The sequence below is a fragment of the Hemicordylus capensis genome, chromosome 17 (assembly GCF_027244095.1).
Source record: "Hemicordylus capensis ecotype Gifberg chromosome 17, rHemCap1.1.pri, whole genome shotgun sequence".
Taxonomy (NCBI): Eukaryota; Metazoa; Chordata; class Lepidosauria; order Squamata; family Cordylidae; genus Hemicordylus; species Hemicordylus capensis.
In genome coordinates, this window is record NC_069673.1 from 1648800 (window position 1) to 1673721 (window position 24922).

The following is a 24922-nucleotide window of genomic DNA, read 5'->3' on the forward strand; positions in this document are numbered from 1 at the left end:
TCCAGATGAGTCGCACTACAGATTCTTCCCCTACTTTTTAATTTATTTATTTTTTTAAGGACTTTTGCTTTCAAGAGTTCTCGGCAGACACATATCCTTGATAGGTTCTCATCAACAAATGCAGCAGTATCTCCAGGTAGGGCTGGGAAAGACCCATCTGAAACCCTCAAGAGCCAGCGTGGTGCAGTGGTTAGAGTGCTGGACTAGGACCAGGGAGACCCATCACTTCTCTCTCAGCCTAACCTACTTCACAGGGTTGTTGTGAAGAGAGACCTAAGTACGTGGGCTCCTTGGAGGTAGAGCAAGATATAGAATGCAAATGTAAAACAAACAACAGCTGCTGCCAGTCAGTGCAGGCAAAACTGAGCTAGCCGGACCATGGGTCTGACTCAGTGGCAGGCAGCATTCTCTGAAAAAAATGACTCTCTATTATGAGGGCCTGTCGCTCAGTGGCAGAGACCCTGCTTTGCTGGCAGAAGGCCCCAAATTCAATCCCCGACAGCGTCTCCAGGTAGCGCAGGAAAAAAGCTCATTTATAAGGCTGGAGAGATAGGGACATAGGAAGCTGCCATATACTGAGCCAGACCATTGGTCTATTTAGTTCAGTATTGTCTACCCAGACTGGCAGCGGCTTCTCCAAGGTTGCAGGCAGGAATCTCTCTCAGCCCTCTCTTGGAGATGCTGCCAGGGAGGGAACTGGGAACCTTCTGCTCTTCCCAGAGCAGCTCCATCCCCTGAGGGGAAGATCTTGCAGTGCTCAAAGTCTCCCTTCCAAATGCAACCAGGGCGGACCCTGCTTAGCTAAGGGGACAAGTCACGCTTGCGACCACCAGACCCTCTCCTAGAGATGGTGCCAGTCACAGCAAAACGAGAGACCAAATGGACAAACAGTCTGATTCCAGATAACTGCGCACATTCCATATCCGTAACTTAGCATGGAATTAGCTTTTCCTGGTCCATCTCTCTGTTTGTCACCATCGGGGTGCAGGCGCTCTCCTTGGCATCCAAGGCTTTAGAATCATAACAGCCCAGTGAGGTTTAAAAAAAGCGGGGGGTCTAGACAGCCTTTGCACATCTCCGCCTTCCAGATCAAGGGATCAGAACCTGCACGCCTTGGTTTCCCTGATCTCGCTGCTTCTCGCTGGGGTGAATTGGTTCCAGAGGATGTTTTCGCTTCCCTTCCCCCTGCCGTAGCTGAGTGGTTGGTGTTTTTAAATATATATATATATATACTTCATTAGCTCTGCTATAATGAGATCTCTGCACTGTACGTACGGTCATTATCCCTTTCAGAGGGAGACGATAATTGTTAATGAGCAGATAAGTCTGTACAATGTATGAGAAGGATCACCGAGTTCAGAGGAAGGAAGGGCAGAACAGGGGCTGCGTTATCTCGCCTCCTAGACTGGAGGGGCTTCGGTTCAACCACACGTTTAAATCCACCTCATCGGGGCTGTCCACCCCACCTACACAGATGACAGATGGGGCCTTCCTCTTCTTATGAGCCTAAAATCTTTCCCAGCTCACAGCCCTGCACGGATTTGTCGGCTTCCAAAACTGCCACTTTCTAAAGACTTCTCATCCACATGTCAGGATTTTTTTTACCATGACAGTTATCCAAAGGATTATGCCAGTGCCACAGTCTGGCCGCCAGACGTGGCATCATCAGACGCAGATTTCATATCCTAAGACTCTCCGCTGCCACATTTTAAAAGCGGCCAAGTTGCTAGTTCTTTTGGTGTACTCGGCAGTGGGTAGGCAAATGGAAAGAGGAACACTATTCAAAACCAGGATTCCGCCACAGATTAGAAGAACTCCAAGTTCCCTTCTAAAATTCTAGGATACGTGGCTTTAAATGTGATAGAATTACAGAATTTTAGAGTAGAATGGGGACCTCAGAGGTCACCTAGGCCAACCCCTTGCTTAGCACAGAAATCTGCACCTCTGAGAAACGGCTGTCCAGCCTCTGTGGGAAATTCTCTAGTGAAGGGGAGCTCACCAATGCATGAAGCAGGCTGTTCTGCTGTTGAACAGCTCCTTACAGTTAGGATGCCAGAACTGGACCCAAGAACATAAGCCTACAATGCTAGCCCCTAACCTCAGCCACCAGAAGCCCTTAAGCAAATGAAGGTTTTCAGCGACTCCAGCCACTGTGCTCATTGGAAGCTGCCTTCTACTGAGTCAGACCATAGGTCCATCTCACTCAGTATTGTCTGCACAGACTGGCAGCGGCTTCTCCAAGGCTGCAGGCAGGAGTCTCTCTCTCAGCCCTGTCTTGGAGATGCTGCCAGGGAAGGAACTTGAGACCTTCTGCGTGCAAGCAGGCACTCTTCCTCTGAGCTATGGCCCCATCCCCCTTAAGGGGAATAACTTACAGCGCTCACATATAGTCTCCCATCCGAATGCAAACCAAGGCAGACCCTGCTTAGCAAAGTCAGCAATTCATGCTCGCTGCCACAAGACCCGCTCTGCTTCCCACCCGCTACAATAGCTCCCCTCTCCCCTCTATACGGCACAATCCTTTTTTATGCCCTCTCAGCTAAGGGCCAGCATTTCGGAGGGCGGATTTTTTAGAAGTGTGTTATTTCTGCTCACAGCTTGGCACAGTGGAGAACAGCAGAGGCTCTGGGCGAAGTGTGCCTGAACTTGTTGGGTGCCAAAAGGTGCAGAGGGTTGACACACATTAAACGAGCACATCTGGCTGGCCGGCCGGCATCCAGCACACCCTGGGGCTGGAAAACGGAGTGAGCTCATGGAAAACCATTCCTTCGATTGAGCCCTCCAGCAGCCCCCCCACCAACCGCAATGCCCCCATGGAGGTGGGGTTCCTGTCTCATGAAGACTTTTTGCCATTTCAGAGCCGTCTCTGCAGCCCCTTTGGGGAGGCAGTCTGATGCCAAAGTGATCCGAGTGGATGCCCAACCAGTGTCCCCTGTAAGAAGAATTCCCCGATGTTGCTAACTCCAACTCCCATCATCCCCCACTGCAAGGGCCTTTGGCAGGGGGGGATGGGTGTTGTAGTCGACAACATCCGGAAATCCCCGTTGCTGCAGACACAGGTGCTCGCCCCTTCTTGGCTTGCCTCCCTACAGCCCGGTAAGCAAGCAGAGTGGTGATAGGAGAGGGAGATTGCTCCAGGAAGCCTCCCTGCCCTGCTGCTCCACTCAACGGAAACACCAACAGCTGAATTCGGGTAGACTAGAGCTTAAGCGACGAAGGGGACTGAGGAACGCCTGCACCGAGAGACTCTGCTCCTAAAAGCTTCAGACCAAAGACTGAGGGGAACCCCAGTCAAAGAGAGATTTCCCCTTCCTGCCCGACAAAACCACACCAGGGCTGGAAACAGATGCGGCGTTCAGCAGCTGCATGCGTCACCAGCGTGCCACATGCAGCCAACGCAGTTGTGCCGAACTCTGCGGCTGACGCAAAACACGTGGGTTAGCTTGCAGCACAGGCTGCTTTTGCCTCTAGTCCTATCCAGAGAGCACACACAGAGCCACTGGAGGCAGGGACCATTGGGGCATCGTGGCTGCTGGAGGATGGAAATTGTAGTCCAGCAACATCTGGGGGCCCAACTTTGAGAACAATGCCCATGGAATTGGGCCGCCTGTCCCCAGGTCGCCCACCTTGAAACATCCCCAGCGTTCCTCTGTACATCACGACGGTGCTGGAGAAATCAAACGGAAACAGGCTCGGGGCAACCAGGAATTGTGTCTCCAGCGGGTCTGCACCTTAAATCCACAGATTCTGTTGAACCACAACTCCCAGCATCCCCAGGGAACTCCCTCCAACCCCAGCCAAAGGCCATTGTGTCTTGAGATGATGGGACCTATAGCCCAACAGCCAGGACCCAAGTCCAAAACCCCCCGACATAAATCCTCTCCTACATTTGTTTCCAGAGAGGGTTCATCAAGCCAAGTCGGCCACACAGAACCGGACCGCTAGAATCACCGGCATCCCCGATACAGCCAATCGAATCACCGGCATCCCCGATACAGCCAATCGAATCACCGGCATCCCCGATACAGCCAATCGAATCACCGGCATCCCCGATACAGCCAATCGAATCACCGGCATCCCCGATACAGCCAATCGACTCTGCCTCTCGCCTCGCTGTGCTCATTCCCACCACCCGCCTTTCTGCAGCCCTTTTCTGCCCGGAATATGAGCCAGCCGATGGCACATTACGACACTCTTTGTTTGGGCTCGAAGCTATGCGAATCCCCAGAGACATTGTTAGGGGGCTGCACAGGAACTAACATGCTGTTTTGGAATCTGCCGGGAGAGAGGACCCTCCCCTCCCCACGGGACTGACTTCCCTCCCCACCAGACAGAGGCTCCAACGGGCCGATCTCTCCTGCGCCTCCTTGCAGGTGGACGGGCGAGTTCCCAACCTGTCCTCACCTGCCTGTCGGCCACACTTGCTTGGGTCTGCGCAGCAACCATTGTGTGATGCTGAAACTGTTGGGTTAAGGCAGGAGGTTCTCAAACACGGATCCCCAGATGTTGTTACAGATGCAGGACGATAGGAAGCAGCCTTCTCCCGAGACAGAAGCAATGGCTAAGTAGCCCTTGTTAGACCTCTCCTCCATGAAGTGATCCAAACCCTTCTTAAAGCCATCCAGGGGGTTGGCTGTCACCATATCATGTAGCAGAGAATTCCACAAGTTGCTTATGGATTGTGTGAAAATATACTTCCGTTTGTTGGTCCAAGATTTCCCAACCTTCCCAAATTTCCCAACCTGGTTCTAGTGTGGTGAGAGAGGAGGAAAAATATTATTATTATTATTATTATTATTAATATTTACATTTATATCCCGCTCTTCCTCCAAGGAGCCCAGAGAGGTGTACTACATACTTTAGTTTCTCTTCCACGACAACCCTGTGAAGTAGGTTAGGCTGAGAGAGAAGTGACTGGCCCAGAGTCACCCAGCAAGTATCATGGCTGAATGGGGATTTGAACTCGGGTCTCCCCAGTCCTAGTCCAGCACTCTAACCACTACACCACGCTGGCTCTCTGCCCACCCTCTCCACTCCATGCATAATTTCATACACTTTGATCATGTCTCCCCTCAGTTGTCTTTTTTCTAATCTAAATAGCCCTAGGTGTTGTAGCCTTGCCTCATCAGGAAGGTGCTCTAGGCCCCTGATCATCTTGGTTGCCCTCTTCTGCACCTTCTCCAGTTCTACAATGTCCTTCTTAAGATACAGTGACCAAAGCTGTACGCAGTACTCCAGATGTGGCTGCACCATAGATTTATAAAAGGGCATGATGATATTAGCATTTTTATGTTCAGTCCCCTTCCTAATGATCCCGAGCATGGAATTGGCCTTTTTCACAGCTGCCGCCACACTGAGACGACACTTTCAGCAAGCTGTCCAATATGTCCCCAAGATCTCTTTCCAACAGAGAGGTCACCAACAGCTCAGACCACATCAGTGCATATGTGAACTTGGGGGTGGGGGGGTGTTTGCCCCAACATGCATCACTGTACACTTGCTTACATTGAACCGCATTTGCCATTTTGTAGCCCAGTTTGGAGAGATCCTTTTGGAGCACCTCACAATCTCTTTTGGATTTCACTACCCTAAAAAGTTTAGCGTCGTCTGCCAATCTGGCCACTTCACTGCTTACCCCAAGTTCTAGATCATTTATGAACAAGTTAAAAAACACGGGTCCCAGTACCGGTCCCTGTGGGGGCGGGGGAACGCAACAGCTAGGTACAGGACATGGAAATAAATATTTGTAAGATTAATGTCTTAGATGAAGATTACGCACAGCTTGAACATCTCTTCTGCTTCTGGAAGTCTTCCGATTGATTACAAGGAGTCATAAATACTTATTGCAACTGAAGACGCCCAACAGATGGTCAAAACGCATCTGGTATTTTCTGTAATTGTATGAATTCCTTGGATGCTTCAACTGTTTACTTGGATCTCCATGTTGGTGGACACTAACAAGACTGTTTTTTTTGAAGTGACATGAAAGTTCCATTCAGACGCATTTGGGACTGTAGATCTTCAACTGGCGATCTGAGGTTTAGATATGAGTTTTTAATATGGTTTAGTCATTGTGTGACGTTAATATATTCATTTTAGCTGTTTCACTGGTCAATAATTGAGTGATGATTTTGAGTTAGTATTGATAGAAAAGGGATTGACACGTTTGAACTTGGGTGCTGGAGAAGACTTTTGAGGAGACCATGGACAGCCAGGAAAACAAACCAATGAATCTTAGAACAAATCAATCCTGAATTTTCACTCCAGGCACAAATGACCAGGCTCAAACAATCCTACTTCAGACACATTGTGTGGAGACCCAGCTGCCTTGAGAAGTCCATCATGCTGGGGAAAGTGGAAGGCAAGAGAAGAAGAGGATGACCAGCAGCCAGGTGGATGGACTCGATCACGACAGCAATGAAGGCACCCCTGAGAGACCTTCAAGGCCAAGTGAAAGACAGATCATCCTGGAGAGACTCTATCTATGTGGTCACTATGAGTCTACACCAACTTGACGGCACTTAATTATCCAACACATGAGCACCCCTTTAGTAAGAAAGTTCTTTGGTTTGGGGGGTTCTGGTTGCATTTCTGTGGGCTTTTGGGTAACGGCTAACAGGTCTTCTCTGTTCGTCCTTGGACTGAATCAGATCACCACCGCATCTAGCTCAGTGTTGTCTACACCAGGGGTGTGTCAAACTGCAGCCCTCCAGCCGTTTCTGGACTACACCTCCCATCAGCCCCTGCCAGAGCGGCCCACCGGAAGGAATGCTGAGAGTTGTGGGCCAACAACATCTGGGAAGGGGGCATAGTTTGACAGCCCGGGCAGCGGCCCTCCAAGGTTGCAGGCAGGAGTCTCTCCCAGTCTGGCCTGGGGATGCTACCAGGGATTGAGCCTGGAACCATCAAGTGTCAGGTCATCCTGAAGTGAATGGCAGGGAATGCCCACTGAAAGGCACTGGTTCCTTCCCAATGGCCATGGAATGCTTTGGGTTTCCAAATGGCCAAGGCCATTTGGGAATTCCATGCATTCCCTAGGGCCATTGGGAAGGAACCAGTGCCTTTCAGTGGGCATTCCCTGCCATTCATTCTAATACATTCCCTAGCGTCTACATGATTATACATGCATGGTGTCAGCCTGGTGGATTAGGAACATAGGAAGCTGCCATATACTGAGCCAGACCCTTGGTCCATCTAGCTCAGCGTTGTCTGCACAGACGGGCAGCGGCTTCTCCAAGGCTGCAGGCAGGAGTCTCTCTCAGCCCTGTCTTGGAGATGCTGCTGCCAGGGAGGGAACCTGGGGCCTTCTGTATGCAAAGCAGATGCTCTCCCACACAGCTGGCAGGGGTTCTCAAATTTGAGTCCCCAGATGTTGTTGGACTACAACTCCCATCATCCCCAACCACAATGGTTTTGGCCGAGTATCTTACAGCAGGTAGCTCAAATGACGTTTGATCCAACTGAAAACCAGGGCAGACCCTGCCTAGCAAAGGGGGCAATTCATGCTCGCTACTGCAAGACTACCACTCTCATTGATGGCTGCAGTGGCAGGGGGAGATGGGAGTTGTAGTCCAACACCACCAAGGGGCCCAAGGCTGAGAACCCCTGGGTTATGCAAGGGAGCCCCACCTCGCCATCCTTCCTTCTGTGTTTCCCAGCTCCCTTTTCCAGAGGCAGGTGAAGCCCTCATAAATAGCAAGCCAATAAGCCAGATCTGTATCTCCGCGAGCGCGCCCATAAATACTGCGGTGCTGCAAATAGAAACAGCTGGAGGATCTTATGGCCCTTGCTCCATAGGAAAGGAGATCGTTATGTTAATATATGGGCCCATTAGGTGGGTACTTACTGTCCAAAGGCCAGGCTTTAAATTTCTCCCCGAGAAGAGACTTCCAGCGGCTCCACAGCAGAAATCCCCATCTAATAACCAGGCCTAACCAGTCACCAGTTCATTCTCCAAAACAGCCCCTTGCAGGGAATGGGTATTTGGAGACAGCCCACATCCATCTGGAAACAACAGGAAGCTGCTGGCTTCGGAGCCATGTTATCACCAGCAGAGATATCACAGAACCTCAGGATCTGAGATCTGGGGGGGTCCCTAGAGGTCATCTAATCCAGCCCCCGTTCTGTGCAGGAAACTGCTCCAGCACCCCTGACTGATGGCTGCCCAACCTGGTCAAAAACCTCCGGCAAAGGAAAGCCCGCCACTGCATGAGGCAGGCTGTTCCACTGTCCAACGGCTCCTACAGTTGGGAAATTCTTCCTAATATCTAGCCTAAATTTGCTGGTCCTGGGGTAGGCAAGCATGCCTTGTCCCTTTAGCTAAGCAGGGTCCATCCTGATTTGCATTTGAATGGGAGACTCCATGTGTGAGCACTGTGAGATATTCCCCTCAGGGGATGGGGCCGCTCTGGGAAGAGCATCTAGGCTCCCAGTTCCCTCCCTGGCAGCATCTCCAAGAAAGGGCTGAGAGAGACTCTTGCTGCCTGCAACCTTGGAGAAGCCGCTGCCAGTCTGTGAAGACAATACTGAGCTAGAGAGACCAATGGTCTGACTCAGTATACGGCAGCTTCCTATGTTCTTCCCAGAGCAGCCCCATCCCCTAAGGGGAACATCTTACAATGCTTGTGCATGTCTCCCATTCAAATACAAAGCAGGGCAGGCCCTGCTTAGCAGAGGGGGCAATGCATGCTTGCTGCCACAAGACCAGCAATCCTCCCGTTCACATGGATGGCTTGTCAACAGCTCTGGGTTCCTCACCCGCATGCGACATCAACACACACACACAGCCCCTTCCCACTTGCCAGAGCTCCGAGGGGAGAAGAGAAGAGAAAATAAAATAAAAGCCAAAAGAGGAGAACGAAAAATGCTGGCGCAGCTCCAGAAGTTTCTCTGGAGCAGCAGGCGAAAGAGCGGCGAGACGTCATTATCTGCTCCTGTCCGTGTGTGCTTGCCTCCCAATTTTATTCCATTCCTTTTCTGCACCATTTCGTGCTCATCCTGCTGAAGAGGGAGACAATTGCTTTATAACTCAAGGGGACAATTTGACCGTCTGTGAGCCCAACGTGAACGCAGGCAGGCAACACGGCGTGCAGACGGGTCCTGGCCGAGCGCCCGCCAGAAGAGGGGGACAACGGTCTCCCCCATTTCTTCTACGCAAAGTGTCTGTGCATAGATTAAATGCATATCTAATTGCATCAACCTCTGCTTCTACTCATGGCAGGAGCAAGGTAAAGCAGAAGGATTTTTGCAAAAGCAGGAGGAGAATGGGGGGGGGGAACCCTTTTGAAACCAACTGGTAACCAGAAAGAGGTCAGCCCCTATTGGCTAGTGACCTGCCTTCTGCTGCAGAGCGTGACCTGGCTCATTCACAATGACCACTACGAAGAACGGAGCAGAGCTGGTCTTGGGGTGGCAAGAACGAACTGTCCTCTTTGCTAAGCAGGGTCCACCCTGGTTTGCACTTATTGATTGATTGGTTTGATTGGATTGATTGGATTTATACAACGCCCTTCCGAAGGTGGCTCAAAAAAGAAAATCACTAAAATCAAATTTAAAAGTAACAAAATCAAAAACTAACTAAAAACAAATTGAAATTACAATTAAAACTAGATATCATTAAAAGCCAGGCTAAAAAGATGGGACTTTAGGGCTCTCCTGAAGACCCAAGGAAAACAATCCTCTTATATGCACAGGGAGAGTGCTGAAAAGGAGACTAGAAGTGTGAGCATTGCAAGAGATTCCCCTCAGGGGATGATGGGGGCCGCTCCGGGAAGAGCATCTGAGGTTCCAGGTTCCCTCCCTGGCGGCATCTCCAAGATCAGGCTGAGAGAGGCTCCTGCTTGCAACCTGGGAGAAGCCGCTGCCAGTCTGTGCAGACAATACTGAGCGAGATCGACCAAGGGTCTGACTCAGTATATGGCAGCTGAGCTGCCTATGCTTCTATTTATACACCACTTTTCATAAAAGGTTCTCAAAGACGTTTGCACTGAATGAACAAAGATATAAATTAATAATAAATTCACTAGAGCCGCCCACTGTTAAAGTTAACTGCTCTTTAAATCAGAGGTGAGTACCCTCAGAATAGGGTCTCTTGCTTTTCTGGGTGCCCCTGCAAAACGAGGTGAGGCGGGTGGCTACTAGGGAGAGGGCCTTTTCGGTGGTGGCACCCCGTCTATGGAACAGCCTCCCCAGTGAGGTTTGCCTGGCTTCATCACTTTGTTCTTTTAGACGCCAGGTGAAGACCTTTTTGTTCACCCAGGCCTTCTAAATTTTTGATCTGATTTTTTTAAAAAAATGTCTTTTAAATTGTTTTTTATTGTAATTTATATGTTTTCCCTTGTGTTGTGATTTCATGTGTTATGTGTTTTTATTTGATGTTTTAATTCTATGTTGTGAGGCGCCCAAAGAAAAATTTGTAATGGGGCAGCTAACAAATAAAGTGTATTGTTTCTTGTTTCCACAGTCAGACAGGTTTTATTGACTGGTTGGTTTTATCCAGACATCGAGTCCTTCCCAAGGAACTAGAATGCCAGAATTTTATTATCAATATTGTTATTATTATAGATATCGTCGCAAAATATAGGCTGTTCCCAGTAAGGTTGCTTTTTGTAACTGGTTGGTGGTGATTTCTGTGGTCCCTATGGTGTTGAGGTGCTCTTCAAGATGAAGCGTATTATTATAAACAGCCAACAAAATAACTTTTAAAAGTTATTTTTAAATGTTTTAAAACATTTGCATTTGGAGGGGAGGCTCAAGGTAAGTGCTGCAAGATATTCCCCTTCAGTGGAAGAACATCCGGTCCTGGGTTCAATCCCTGGCAGCATCTCCAGCTAAGGTTGGGAGAGATTCCTGCCTGCAACCTTGGAGAAGCCGCTGCCAGTCTGTGCAGACAATATTGAGCTAGATGGACCAAGGGTCTGACTCAGTATATGGCAGCTTCCTACATTCCAGTTTGGGGAGGGGGCAAGAGAACAGTGGTGGAGCATCTGATTTGCATGCAGAAGGTCCCAGGTTTAACCCCTGGCAGCATCTCCAGGTAGGGCTGGGAGAGACGTCTGCCTGTAATCTTGGAAAAGCCGCTGCCAGTCTGGGTAGACAACGTAGATCTGAAATCTCGGAGAGTTGCTGCAAGTCAGTGCACACCAGGCACTCCAATCTCGGGTCCTCGGATGTTGTTCGGCTACAGCTGCCATCACCCCGAAGGCCATTGCGGTTGGGGATGTTGGGAGTTGGAGTCCAACTTTTGGGGATCCTAGTCTACACAATACGGAGCTTAACGGTCTGATGGTCTGTATAAGGCCGCTTCCAATGCAGCTTAAGCAACTTGAATATGAAAGTGTGCTGGATGTCAAAGTGGATTCAGAGGGTCACCCAGAGGTAGACAATGGTGCAAATGAACCTTATCCGCTCAGATATCCCTTGGAATCATGGAAAGACCGGAAGAGCTGGGTCTCCAGAGGTGGGACTACAGTTCCCATCACTCCCTGGCAGCATCGCCAGGTCGGGACAGGAAAGATTCCTGCCTGCAGCCTTGGAGTGCCATCGTATCTTGCAGACCATCCTGAGCAAGATGGACCAAAGGCCTGACTCACTATACGCCAGCTTCCTGTGTTCCTAAGGGACTGGAAATTAACATATTGTGCGTGAGTGTTTGCTTGCTAAAATAGGTAGAGCAGCAGTGTGGGGAACCCCCCAATCCAGATGGGGGCCCTGGTATATGGACTTTGGGGTTCTCATTGCCACTGCTATTTCCACTATTGAAATCTCTATTTATAAAAAAAACATGGGGGGAATCTCCCCTGGATAGCCGATCTAAGCTCTCAACTGCAAGACACTCTACTCGACTCAGTTAGAATTTGCATCTAAGACATAGGAACATAGGAAGCTGCCATCTACTGAGTCAGACCATTGGTCTGTCTAGCTCAGTATTGTCTTCACAGACTGGCAGCAGCTTCTCCAAGGTTGAAGGCGGGAATCTCTCTCAGCCCTATCTTGGAGAAGCCAGAGAGGGAACTTGAAACCATCTGCTCTTCCTGAGGGGAAGATCTTGCAGTGTTCACACTTCTAGTCTCCCGTTCATATGCAACCAGGGCAGACCCTGCTTAGCTAAGGGGACCAGCCATGCTTGCTGCCACAAGACCGGCTCTCCACAGACTGGTTTGTGGTCCGTAAGAATAGCTTTGGAGGAGGACTCCACCATCAAATGAGTCCCTGCTCGGGGCTGGCTTCCCTGCAACCAGGAAAAGCACACCCAGATGAGGGACTCACGCAGAGATACAACAGACACTCCCAAGGGCGAGCAACACGCCTCTGCTTTAGGGCGGGATTTGGCATCTCTGCACCTGACTGGAAGGACGCTAAGTGAGGAGCAGTGACTTGTCCCGAGATGCCACAGGCAGGCCTCCTCTGCAAATGGATACGTTAGGCCCATGGGAAACTGTCATTATGCCATTAAATTAATTGCCCACAGCCCATACACAGTTCTCTCAAGCCTTACTGGCGTGCCCTGGTGCCCCATTAAGTCAGCAAAACAAGCCCATCCCCATGACTGTGGCTCGGCCATTTAACAGAGAGTTAGAGAGGCAAGACCATCCCTCGGGAGCGGCCCGGAATACCCCAGTCCCTACCCAGAGCTCTAATCATCAGCATTATCATGCTTTAGAGCAGCATTGTTGGAAAACGTGCTTTACAGAACAACTTTTAAATGGGGAGTCCTTGCCCGGGGAAATGACATAAGGACACTAGCTTTGAGTACATACTGGGCGTTGTTCAGGTTTATGGTGTGAGTTTCTCTTTGTTAATTCTTCCATAAGTTTTGTGCATATAAAGGTAAAGTGTGCCGTCGAGTCGGTGTCGACTCGGGGCGACCACAGAGCCCTGTGGTTGTCTCTGGTAGAATACAGGAGGGGTTTGCCGTTGCCTCCTCCCACGCACTATGAGAGGATGATGCTTTTCAGCATCTTCCGATATCGCTGCTGCCCAATATTGTTGTTTCTCATAGTCTGGGAAACATACCAGTGGGGATTCGAACCGGTATCCACCGGCTTCCTAGTCAAGTCACTTCCCCACTGAGCCATAGGTGGATATGCCTGTTGTATAGCCATCTGTCCGTCTATGCGAGGTGGTTGTCGGGGTTCCAAATCCCCAGGTACGCTCTGTTACTTGTAGGGTCCTAGGAAGTCACTTTGCATAGTTTCATCCCAATAGCTCAAAGGGTGTGGGAATGTACAGGGAACAGACAGGGGTGTGTGTGTGTGTAGATAGAAAGCTGCCCTATACTGAGTCAGACCCTTGGTCCATCTAGCTCAGCATTGTCTACCCAGACTGGCAGTGGCTTCTCCAAGGTTGCAGGCAGGGGTCTCTCTCAACCCTATCCAGAAAAAAGCGGTATATAAATGCAAAATAAAATAATATTAATATAAATAAATAAATATCTGGAGATGCCGGGGAGGTAATTTGAAACCTTCTGCATGCAGGCGCTCTGCCCAGCGTGGCCCGCTCCCCTAAGAGGAAGACCTTACAGTGATCGCACATGTAGTCTCCCTTTCAAATGCAAACCAGGGTGGACCCTGCTTAGCAGAGGGGGCAATTAATGCCCGCTACCTCAGGATCAGCTCTCACATACAATTCACATTTTGACAACAATCATCAGTTTAGATTACTACAGCCCACTCCCACGTCTTTAGGCTATAATATGCAGGAAAGGCAGGGGGATATTTCAAATGTTTTCAATTGCCCAAAGAACTACAGAAGCCAGAGGAAAATTCCCAGTGGCAATGCATCCAAACCAGACCACTAGAGAACAGGAGGTTGGGCCGCAAAGGTAATTCTGCATCCAGGCATGCCAGGTTCTGTGCCAAGAAAACTCAGTTCTGCAACCTGTATATTAATTCTGCAAGCATGCATGCTCTGGCCAATTTCGCCAATTCTGCCAACATTTTGGACCATTTATTTGGGTTCCATTAACAATGAGGAGGGAGAGGGGGAATGGAAGCTCTGAAAAAACAGATCCACTCTTTTGACTTCTGAGAATCCAACAGGAACGGCCCCACATCGTAGCTTCACAACCAGAAGCGCTAGAAACCCGTTTTGTTTTGTTTAAAAGGACATTCTGCACCCAAAACCAGATTCTGCGCTCCCCCCCACCACACACACTCAAACAGGATTGCAACATACACGCCGCATTGCTAGAAGTGTCGTCTTAAAATGACAGAAGCTTGCCTAACCCTTGGGCGATATTTCCCCTCGTAGAGACATCACGGCATGCTCTGAGACAGCATCATATTCACCACGGAGATACCGGGGAACATACTTTGGAAAGCTGAAAGCAAATTTCTCTTCAGCAACATTTCCGCATAAGAGCCCTCCCCACTTCTTGCAGTAATTTACCAAAATGACGGACACAGATTTGAGAGTGGGATGAGAGAGACGGGAAGAGAGTGTCATCTGACCACAACTTGCTGGAAAGGAATGGCCCAAAGGGCTGATTTCCAGACTTTCTACCTTGAAGGAGGCAGCAATCATCTGCCAAAAAACCAAAAAAAAAAAACCACCTGGCATTTTGCAAAGAATCTAGAGTGCCCCAACTTCAGCAAAACCACCTTAGAGACTCATCCAACATAGCATTGTGATCAATTGGATGAATTTCCATCGGGAGGAATTTGGGCCATTCTCAAAAGGAAATATAGAAATGAGGGAAGCTGCCATATACCGAGTCAGACCCTTGGTCCACCTAGCTCAGTACTGTCTACACTGACTGGCAGCAGCTCTCCGAGGTTTCATGGGGGAGCCCTACGAGGAGATGAGTTACAGCCCTGTCCTCAAAGCCATCCAGTGTTTGGATGGCCCAGTGTTTCCTCTAAGGCGTGTGCATGTGTACGTGCTCACAAGTTTTTTTGATGTCTGCTCAGTTGATTTTAGATCCCGCTCAGGTTGAATCAGGAAGGCCCCACCCTGAATGCATGTGCACACACACTGCCTTGATACTGCTGCCGCCCAGGACAAAACTCATTCCGCACACAGATGAAAAAAAAAAATTAGAGAGAACGCGGCAACTGGTCCAGATTGACTTTCCATCAATCCCAGGCTCTATGCATCCCTTTCCGATTCTCACAGCAATTAAAATAGGTTTTCATGCACTTTTCCCTCCCTTGTTCTTTGCAAGCCATCTGTTCCTCAGCCAGGAAGGCACAGCTTTCTATTTACAGTCATTGGCCAAAATGAAATGAAATGAAATGAAAACAAAAACATTGTCCTTGTGGAGGCCTGGAGGATGTTCACAAGTGCAGATCTGGAGGGGTGGGGGGTGTCGCGGCAGCATCAACATAAGCCCAAGGATTCCTCATCACTCTAGCAAGCCGCTCGGCGCCACCGGCTTCTTCTTTTCCTGTACGGAGAGCACTGTGAAAAATCCAGAACCGTGGATCGTCTTTCCCCAAACAATATCCAATTGAAAGTATTTAAGAACAAACCAAAAAAACCAACCACCCCAGAATCCAATATCTGTCCGCGCATCCCCAACTTGGCAAGGATAGCGGCAGAATCTCCTGTCTCCATGAAGCTAGCTGTGTTGATTCTGCCTCGACTGGGTTTCTCTCTCTCTCTCCTTTCTTGCTGCCTCAAAATGCCAAGAACAACATCTGCAATGGATAACGAAAATTCTGGGACTCTCTCGCTTCTCTATAAATAAGACAGTTAACAAAATAGTAACGCAACGGTGACGCCACACTCTCAGCCGGGGTGCGCTCTTCTTTCTTTCTTTTTTGCACTCAGTTCATCCAGGGGGGGATCCATCCCACCTTTTACCTGAGGCACTCACTATGCGAAACACCTATATCAGGCAGCAGCGATCTAGGAAGATGCTGAAAGGCATCATCTCATACTGTGCAGGAGGAGGCAATGGTCAGCCCCTCCTGTATTCTACCAGAGACAACCACCGGGCTCTGTGGGCGCCAGGAGTTGACACCGACTCCACGGCACACTTTACTTTACTCACATTTCAAGCTGCCACGTCTTCAGCAGGTTCAAAAACAGGATGGTACGCCGAAATGCGCCAGCAAGGCCTAGTGGTTAGAATGTTGGACTAGGACCGGGAAGAACCGAGGTCAAATCCCTGTTCAGCCATGAAACTCACTGGGTGACTCTGGGCCGGTCATGTATCTCTCAGCCTGACCTACCTCACAGGATTGTTGTGAGGAGAAACATAGGCATGTACGCAGCTGTTCTGGGCTCCTTGGAGGGAGAGCAGGATATAAATGTAAAAATAAAAATCCATACTTGTGCTTTTGACCTCTTTGTTACCACTGGAGGAGAGCTGATTTTGTGTTAGCAAGCATGAATTGTCCACTTTACTAAGCAGGGTCTGCCCTGGTTTGCATTTGGATGGGAGATTCCATGTGTGAGCACTGTAAGAGATTCCCCTTAGGGGATTGGGTCGGAGCTCAGTGAAAGAACACCTGCCTGCTTGCATGCGGAAGGTTCCCAGTTCCCTCCCTGGCAGCATCTCCAGGATAGGGCAGGGAGAGACTCCTGCTTGCAACCTTGGAGAAGCCGCTGCCAGTCTGTGTAGACAAGCCTGCACTTGATGGAACAAGTGTCTGACTCAGTACAAAGCAGCTTCCTATGTGGGAAGGCGAAGAACTGGCCGTGGTGGCAAGCATGAATGGGCCCCTTTGCTAAACAGGGTCTGCTCTGGTTTGCATTTGAATGTGTGAGCTCTGTAAGATATTCCCCCTAATGGATAGGGTTAGGGAGAAACAGCTGGCTGCATGCTTGCATGCGGAAGGCCCCAAGTTCCCTCCTTGGCAGCATCTCCAAGAGAGATGGCATGGGGATGGGAGAGACTCCTGCCTGCAGCCTTGGAGAAGCCGCTGCCAGTCTGGGTAGACAATACTGAGCTAGACGGACCAAGGGTCTGACTCAGTATCTGGCAGCTTCCTATCTTCTTAACTGCGGACTCATAAACCCAGGACCATTCTCTGTGTGTGTCTGTGTGTGTGTGCACACGCATGCGTGCACACACACACACAGAGGGAGCAGTCGACCTGATAGCACAAAGGTGGCTTCTGAGATACAGGAGGCCCACCCTCCCAAGGGGTAGGCTCTATCTGGTCTGGCAAGCTGAACCTGCAAGGTTCTTGTTTACACATCAAGGGCTTTTCAGCACCATCCCCGGTTTTTGAGAAAAACTGCCCCTGGGAACCTCTCCCACCATCAACAACCTGTTAGCATTTCATTATGGAAGACGCTGTACTGAGAGCACAAGAGTGTCGACCAAGACAGACCAGACCGTCACCCAGTTACAAGCACTCCAGAACTTGGGACTCCAGCCCAAAGCCAGCGTTCCAAGTTGCAAAGCGGGGAGTGGACGAGGCTGTTTCTCCTTCCCCTAGCCTGCTTTCATCCCCCCCCCACACCCCCCAAGGGTTCTGGGTTTTCCTTTGCCAGTCAGTCAACAAGGCTGAAGTAACATCTACTCGCCAGAGTTGCTTTGTTGTACACCAAAGGAACCGTTTCCAATATCCCAAGCAAAAGGAGTAGCTTGGAATTAGGCACACACCCCAAATTCCAGGGCTTCGTAATTGTTCTGTCTCGCCTGTCCGTTTTTCCTTCGCGCCAGTAATTCGCCCCATGTGGTTCCCATGTGTGTGATCATTCCATGACATCACAGCAGCTCAGCCAATGGCCAGAGGGGGCCTACAGGCCTGGTGGGGAAGGGCCCAGAAGAAAGAGGGCTCCCGTTCAGTCTCTTTTAGAACTCAACAGCCACATTTGCGTGTTCTGTGCATTAAATTAACACCTCTACAACTACGGTGGCCACCTAATGGCGCAGCGGGGAGATGACTTGACTAGCGAGCCAGAGGTTGCCAGTTCGAATCCCCGCAAGTATGTTCCCCAGACTATGGGAAACACCTATATCAGGCAGCAGCGATCTAGGAAGATGCTGAAAAGCCTCATCTCATACTGCGCGGGAGATGGCAATGGCAACCCCCTCCTGTATTCTACCAAAGAAAACCACATGGCTTTGTGGTCGCCACGAGTCGACACCGACCCAACGGCACACTTTACAACTACAGCAAGCACCCTATCCACACTGAACCCTTCAACATGCTACACCAGAAACTGCAAGCAGTGTGCCTTCACTCTAAACCTGAACCATTTATCCAGCTTGCAGGCCTGTTAAGAAGCCAAAAGAGATTGTAAGAACCCGATGAGCTATCCACATGCTATCTTAAGACCACTTCCCACCCCCTTCATGCACACTCCTTGCCCACATCGCAAGACGCAAGTCAACTGCTCACAGGTCTCCACAGCAGCCAGGCTCACGGACTTCAGTGTAACTTCCAGAACCTCTTTAGGAGTCAATGTCACACCCCTTTGAGATGGAACAGCTCCATGCTCTCAGCTCGGTCACTCCTGGAATGCACTCGTTTGGGGTCTCGTCTTTGCAGATCTGACCACAATTTTAAACAGGGGGCCCTTTGACCCATAGCAACTAGGAGAAACTTAATTCCTTCTCTGTTTTATATCTTTGAGGGTTAGTGTCACCTTATGTCCACGCTGCTTGATATAATCAGCACCAGTACACTACATTTATATACGCATACAAACATGCAAATATGGATACGAATATAAGTATACTTACACAGAGGCATCTACAAATTCACTTGCCAGCTCGCCAGTGGCAAGTGCCCCCAGCGCTCTGGCTAGCAGGACCCCCAGCACCACATCTAAAAAAGGACATTGTGGGACTTGAAAAGGTGCAGAAGAGGGCAACCAAGATGATCAGGGGCCTAGAGCACCTTCCTCATGAGGCAAGGCTACAACAGCTGGGGCTTTTTAGTTTAGAAAAAAGACGACTGCGGGGAGATATGAGAGAGGTCTATCAAATCATGCATGGGGTGCAGAAAGTGAGGAGAGAAACACATGCCTGATTTTATAGACCTCTATCATGTCTCCCTGTAGACAGGATCCAGGGCGGTGCTATGCAGATGAAGGGACGGGGCCATGCAAAGGCTAGATTCTCAATGGCCAAGGTCAGTGAGGCAGGGAAGAATCTAGCCTGCCCTCCCTTGCCTTTCTCCCACATTAGTGTGGGGTGTAGAGCCTTGTGGATCATCTGGCTTCAACCCTGGACCCCGGGAAGCCCGGCTCTCAGTGACAGACACAGATCTGGCAAGGGAGGAGAGGAGGGTGGAGAGCTGGTCTTGTGGCAGCAAATGTGACTTGTCCCCTCTGCTAAGCAGGGTCTGCCCTGGTTTGCATTTGGATGGGAGACCACACCTGAGCACTGCTCCCCCTAAGACGGATTCCCTGATGTGGTTGCCTACAACTCCCAGAATCCCCAGCTGCAAGTGGCTTCTGCTTGGGGATTCTGGGAATTGTAGTCAACCACATCTGGGAATCCCTGTTAGAGGAACACTACACCTGAGCACTGGAAGATCTTCCCCTTCTGCTTGCAGGCAGAAGGTTCCAAGTTCCCTCCCTGGCAGCATCTCCAGATACGGCTGGGAAAGACGCCTGCCTGCCACCTTGGAGAAGCCGCTGCCAGTCTGTGTAGACGAGACTGAGCTGGATGGACCAAGGGTCGGACTCTTCCTGTGCAAGGGGTGGCACATCATAAAAGTCTCTGCCACAAAGAAGAGCTCCTTGCAGACACAGCTCTCCCCTCTCACAATGACAGGCACTTGGTTGCAATAATAAAAATGCAAACTGTGTCATGCTTCGGCATGTCTAGAGCACTTCCTATAATCTCTGTAGTTATGAGACTTCTATCCCGACTTCACTACTAGGCACACAGCCTTCGCAAGGAGGCTTCTGGAAAGTGGCAACGCCAGGAGAAATCCCAGAGAAAGGCATATGATAAAGGCTTAAGAGCACACAGGCTTCTATCAGTACTAGGTCAGTCATATATGTTGGGGGTCAGTGGCAGAGCGTCTGCTTTCCCTGCAGAAGGTCCCTGGTTCCATCCCTGGCAGCATCTCCAGCTAGGCCTGGGAGAGGTTCCTGCCTGAAATCTCGGAGAGCCTGCTGCCAGTCAGTGATGGCAATCCAGAGCCCGATGGCCTGTTGCGCCACAAGCAGTTTCATAGAAACAGAACACCTCACTGAGGCAGGCCAGCATTATTTTCACAGAAACCTTAAGGCGTATTATCAGTCGTAGTACTTCCTATGACACCGTCCTGCTTCGTCAGCAAATAAATAAACCAGGTCCCTTGCTTCAAGGGGCATACAAATCTAGACTTTGGCAACGGAAGAAAGAGGTGGGAAGGGAAGAAACGTGGCTGGCAAGCGTGGTTCCACTTATCTGGGGCCTGGGGATGTGTATCCTTTAAGGAGGTGGTAAAGGCTTCCCAGACAAGGTGGGTTCTGACTGATGGAGAACATAAGAACAGCCCTGCAGGATCAGACCCAAGGAGGCCCATCTAGCCCAGCATCCTGTTTCGCACAGTGGCCCACCAGATGCTGCTGGAAGCCCACAGGCAGGAGTTGAGGGCAGGCCCTCTCTCCTGCTGTGACTCCCCTGCAACTGGTACTCAGAGGCATCCTGCCTTTGAGGCTGGAGGTGGCCCACAGCACCTCCGACTAGTAGCCGTCAATAGACCTCTCCTCCATGAAGTTATCCAAACCCTTCTTAAAGCCATCCAGGTGGCTGGCTGTCACCACATCATGTGGCAGAGAATTCCACAAGTTGATTATGCGTGGTGTGAAAAAATACTTCCATTTGTTGGTCCTAGATTTCCTGGCCATCAATTTCATGGGATGACCCCTGGTTCTAGTGTTATAATGGGAGAGGGAAAAGAATTTCTCTCTGTCCACTTTCTCCACGCCATGCATGATTTTGTAGACCTCTTTCATGTCTCCCTGCAGTCATCTTTTTTCTAAACTAAAAAGCCCCAGGTGTTGTAGCCTTGCCTCATAAGGAAGGTGCTCCAGCCCCTGATCATCTTGGTTGCCCTCTTCTGCACCTTTTCCAGTTCTACAATGCCCTTTTTTAGATGTGGTGAGCTTTAATCGGTCACATTCACACATTATGTTGATGGCCACGTCCAGCAATTTGCCCCCTTGCCGCTTGTTCACCTGTAGGAACAATGCCTGCCGATTTCCCCAAAGGGCCGGCACTCTGGCCAAGACAGGGCAGAGTACCCCAAACGGAGCCAGGCAAGCGGAACTGGGCTGGGGTGGCCCTTTCTCAAAACTTCCTAGAAGCCAGGCAAAACCAAAAAAACACAACGCAAGACCAGGAGGAGGCCCAGAAGACTCTTAGCAAAGCCAGAGCTTGACTCAAACACCGAAATGTTGGCTCGGAAAGAAAAAGGGGGAAAGAACACACACCCAACCCGACAGGTGGAAATTCATTCGAAAGGTGACATGGAGGTGGGGAGAATTCCCAGCCATCAGATATTGTATTCTGACAAGGGCACAGGCTGAAAGCACCCCGCTTTAGATCAACACTTGACCGTGGGTGTGTTACACGCTGTCCTCTTTAACCCTGGGCAATTACATTTACTTCTGCTAGACTGAGCCTGCGGGGGGGGGGGGGTTGAGTCTTCGAAGAAGGGCGGGATTTAAAGGGTAAAAAGAAAAACAATTACAGATGGGGGAACAACAAGGGCGGGATGAACATCTCAGGGAGGGAAAGCGAGATTCTTATATATATATATTTAGGGAAATACAAAATTCCAAACGGCATTCTTTTAGAAAACGGCCTTTTCCAATACAGCAATTTTTTTCCCCCCGGAATACAGCCCCATAAGGCAGATCAGTCCCAAAAGAAAAAGTTTCCTAAGCGATGCAAGCAAAACCAACTCAGATTCCCATTTTAAAAAATTAAAAGGCGGGGCGGATTGCACACTGTTAATACTTCTCCGACCCCAAAGAGGAGACTTTTAATTGCTCCAAGGAAAAGTCGCATCGCCATCGCTTTTCATCTCCCCCCCCCCCCCCGCTCCGCCTCGAATGCCAAGAACTGGCTTTTCAAGCCGCACTCAGAAAACATACTTTTAAAAGAGACAGAGAGAGAGAGAGAAAACGAACTTCTGCCCAGTTTGGGAGCTGCCTCCCAGCCTGGGTTACTTTTCGACTTCCCCCAAGTTCTGCAAATTAAGCCTCTCTCTCTCGGCTACATTTGGGAAACGCCTCCCGCTCCTGCGGCCTGCTCTGAGCCATGCCCGCTTCCAAAGACGCGAAGATCCAGCCCTGACTGAGATTCCCAGAGGGGGGTCCGTGTGGCTGGAGCCAGCGGCCCCCTTTGCCTTCGGAGCAGCCCCCGGACACCCCCCCCCGCGCCCCTTCGGCTGCCTGCCCCCCCCGCCCCCCCTTGCCAACTCGGCAGGCATCTGGAGGAGGCATCCTCTTTTGCAAAGAGGCATCCACACACACAGCCAACCCAGGGAGAGGCACCCCGGCCTGGACCGAGCTTGTCAATTTCAAAGCGATCGGGTGGGGAGGCTCGCCGGGTGGTGAAATTGACCAGCTTTTTCTCCAGCCGGCCTGCATCCAAACAGGGGGTGCTCCCAGCCCCGCCCCCACTAGGGAGGGGGGGGATAAAAAGATCGGCTGGGTAATAAAGACACTCCCCCCCCGCTCTGCTCCCCAACCACCCCCCGCGCGCGCCCTTTTCCCAGACGCTTCTGCCTGCCTTCTTTCCTTCCTCCTCCCCCCTCCACGATCGCCGGGATCTAAATACGATTAAAAAGCAAGAGAGCGAAGGGGGGGGGATCGCCTTGACTTGTGCGGGGGGGGGGGGGGAACCAGAGGAAAATCACCCTCCTCTCTCCACCCCCCTCCCTTTCGCAGCCTCCCCCCCCCCCCGCCCCAGCTCCGGCTGATTTTGAAAGAAATTCTGCAAAGAAACTCACCCAAAGGCAGGAAATGTTTCGTGTCCATTGCTCGCCGTTTAACTCATGCCAGAGAGATTTGTGATGAAGATCGGTGGCGGAAAAAGGAGGAGGGGAGGGGGAGAGAGAGAGAAAAAAAATCACACACAGGGTGGGGGGGGAGGAAAAAAAGCCCACACGCACTGTGTATTAAAAAAGAAAAATCAAAGTCAAAGCTGGAGGGAGGGAGGGAAAGGAAGGGGGGGCTTGGCTGGTTGTCCTTGTATCTTTTTTCCTTTCCTTTTTCTCTTTGCCTTCCTCGGCTGCTTTGTTTTTGGTTTGGGGTGGTTGGTGGGGTTTTTGGTTTTTTTTTTGCCTTGCCCCCCCCTCCCCCGCTTGGAGGGGGGAAATAATAACAACAACAACAACAATAAGTGTAGAGAAACGCCACGCTGAGAAGAGCAAATCCAATCCCACGGGGTGCGCGCAAGGCCGAGGCGATAGGAGTTGTAACAAACTCACCCAACAATGTAACTAAAGTACTTGTGTGTCTCTGAGTGTGTGTGAGTGTGTGTGTGTGTGTGTGTCTGCTTCTCTCTCTCTCCCTCTCCCAGAGACTGGAGCTGCAATTGCAAAAGGGCCCCGGCCAAGGGGGAACCTGAGGGCCGACCGGCTAGCAGCGACGGGGCTGGGCAATGCCCCTCTTTCTCAGGGACGGAAGAGATCCAGCCGATCCAGCCGGAAAAAATCCGGGGGGGACGGGGGGGACAGCTGAGCGAAACCTCTGCCCCCCTCAAATGGCAATCGGTAGTGAGCAAGCTTCCACCAGAACTCCGAAGAAGAGTTTTGCTGGGCTGGAGTTTCTGCCCTGCCTTTCTTCCATGGTGGGACTCAAGGCAGCAATGGTGGGGAGGGTCCCAGTTTCCCAGCCAGTTACTGACCAGCCCCAAACCTACTTAGCTTCAGCAAGGTGGCCGAATCGCACGCTTCAGACCTAACATGGGTATTCATTTTATTTACTTACATGGATATCCCACTCTGCCGCCGAGGAGCCCAGAGTGGCGTACATGGTTTATATTTATCGGCACAACAACACTGCGAGGTAGGCCAGGATGAGAGATAAGTAACCGGCCCACAACAACCCATTCAGTTCCACAGGAATGTGAACTCGGGTCTCCCCCACCCAACCCCACACCCCACCACAAGGGGTGGCAATTTGCCGCAGGTGAGATTCGGATGCGATTTGCCCCAGGCCCAACACCCCACCAGGGCTCTCTAAGGACAGCCCTGCATTTATTTATTCATTTAATAAATATAGCCCTGCAAACTTGGCTAACTTGGCCATCAGGACTAGTAGCCACTGATAGACCTGTCCTCCATGAATTTGAAATGTGGTGTCTCAGAAGAATACTCAAGGTTAAATCCCCTGCTAACTTGGCAAAGAGGCACCTTTTCATTAGTGTGGTGATAATCTTTATTTAGCAGGAGGAGAGCAACTGGCCCTCTCCGCCCCCAGCACAGCATCCCTCCAGTGGCTGTTGCTGGGGTCTATCTACTGTTTCTTTTTAGATTGTGAGCCCTGTGAAGACAGGGATCCATCTTACTTATTTATTATTTCTCTGTGTAAACCGCCCTGAGCCATTTTTGGAAGGGCGGTATAGAAATCGAATAAATAATAATAATTAATAATATTTGTTTTTATTTATTACTAGCTTTGAGTACCCGGCGTTGCTCGGGCTTATGGTGCGAGCTTCTCTTTGTTATTGCATCCATATCCGTTTTGTGGATATACCCGTTGAATATCTGTCTGTCTGTGCGAGGCAGTTGTCGGGGTTCCCGGGTACCCTATGTTACTTGTAGAGTCCTAGGCAGTCACTGTGCCAAGTTTGGTGCCAATAGCGCAAAGGAATGCACAGGGGACAGACAGTCAATTTTTTAATATATAGATATTTGTGCACTGCACCAAACCTACGTCTCTGGGCAGTTCACAACAACATGGAACAAATTAACATTAAAAGAGTTTAAAACCACAATTTATTCTTGGGTGAATGGATGCATCTTTAGAGACATTTTAAAAGCTACCGGAGATGGGGAGGCTCTTATTT

The 24922-nt window shown here is 50.2% G+C and overlaps 1 protein-coding gene across 2 annotated transcripts in view; it reads right to left on the reverse strand.

Annotated features, from left to right (window-relative positions):
• RXRA (retinoid X receptor alpha) overlaps positions 1-24922 on the reverse strand; it is a 186796-nt gene that overhangs the window by 157356 nt on the left and 4518 nt on the right. The window contains exon 3 of one of the 2 annotated variants that reach the window (XM_053282347.1): positions 22860-22901. The exons of the other annotated variant lie outside the window; for it this stretch is intronic. Coding sequence (XP_053138322.1) covers positions 22860-22901 — 42 coding nt within the window. The remainder of the gene's footprint in view (positions 1-22859; positions 22902-24922) is intronic. 2 annotated transcript variants of the gene reach the window in all.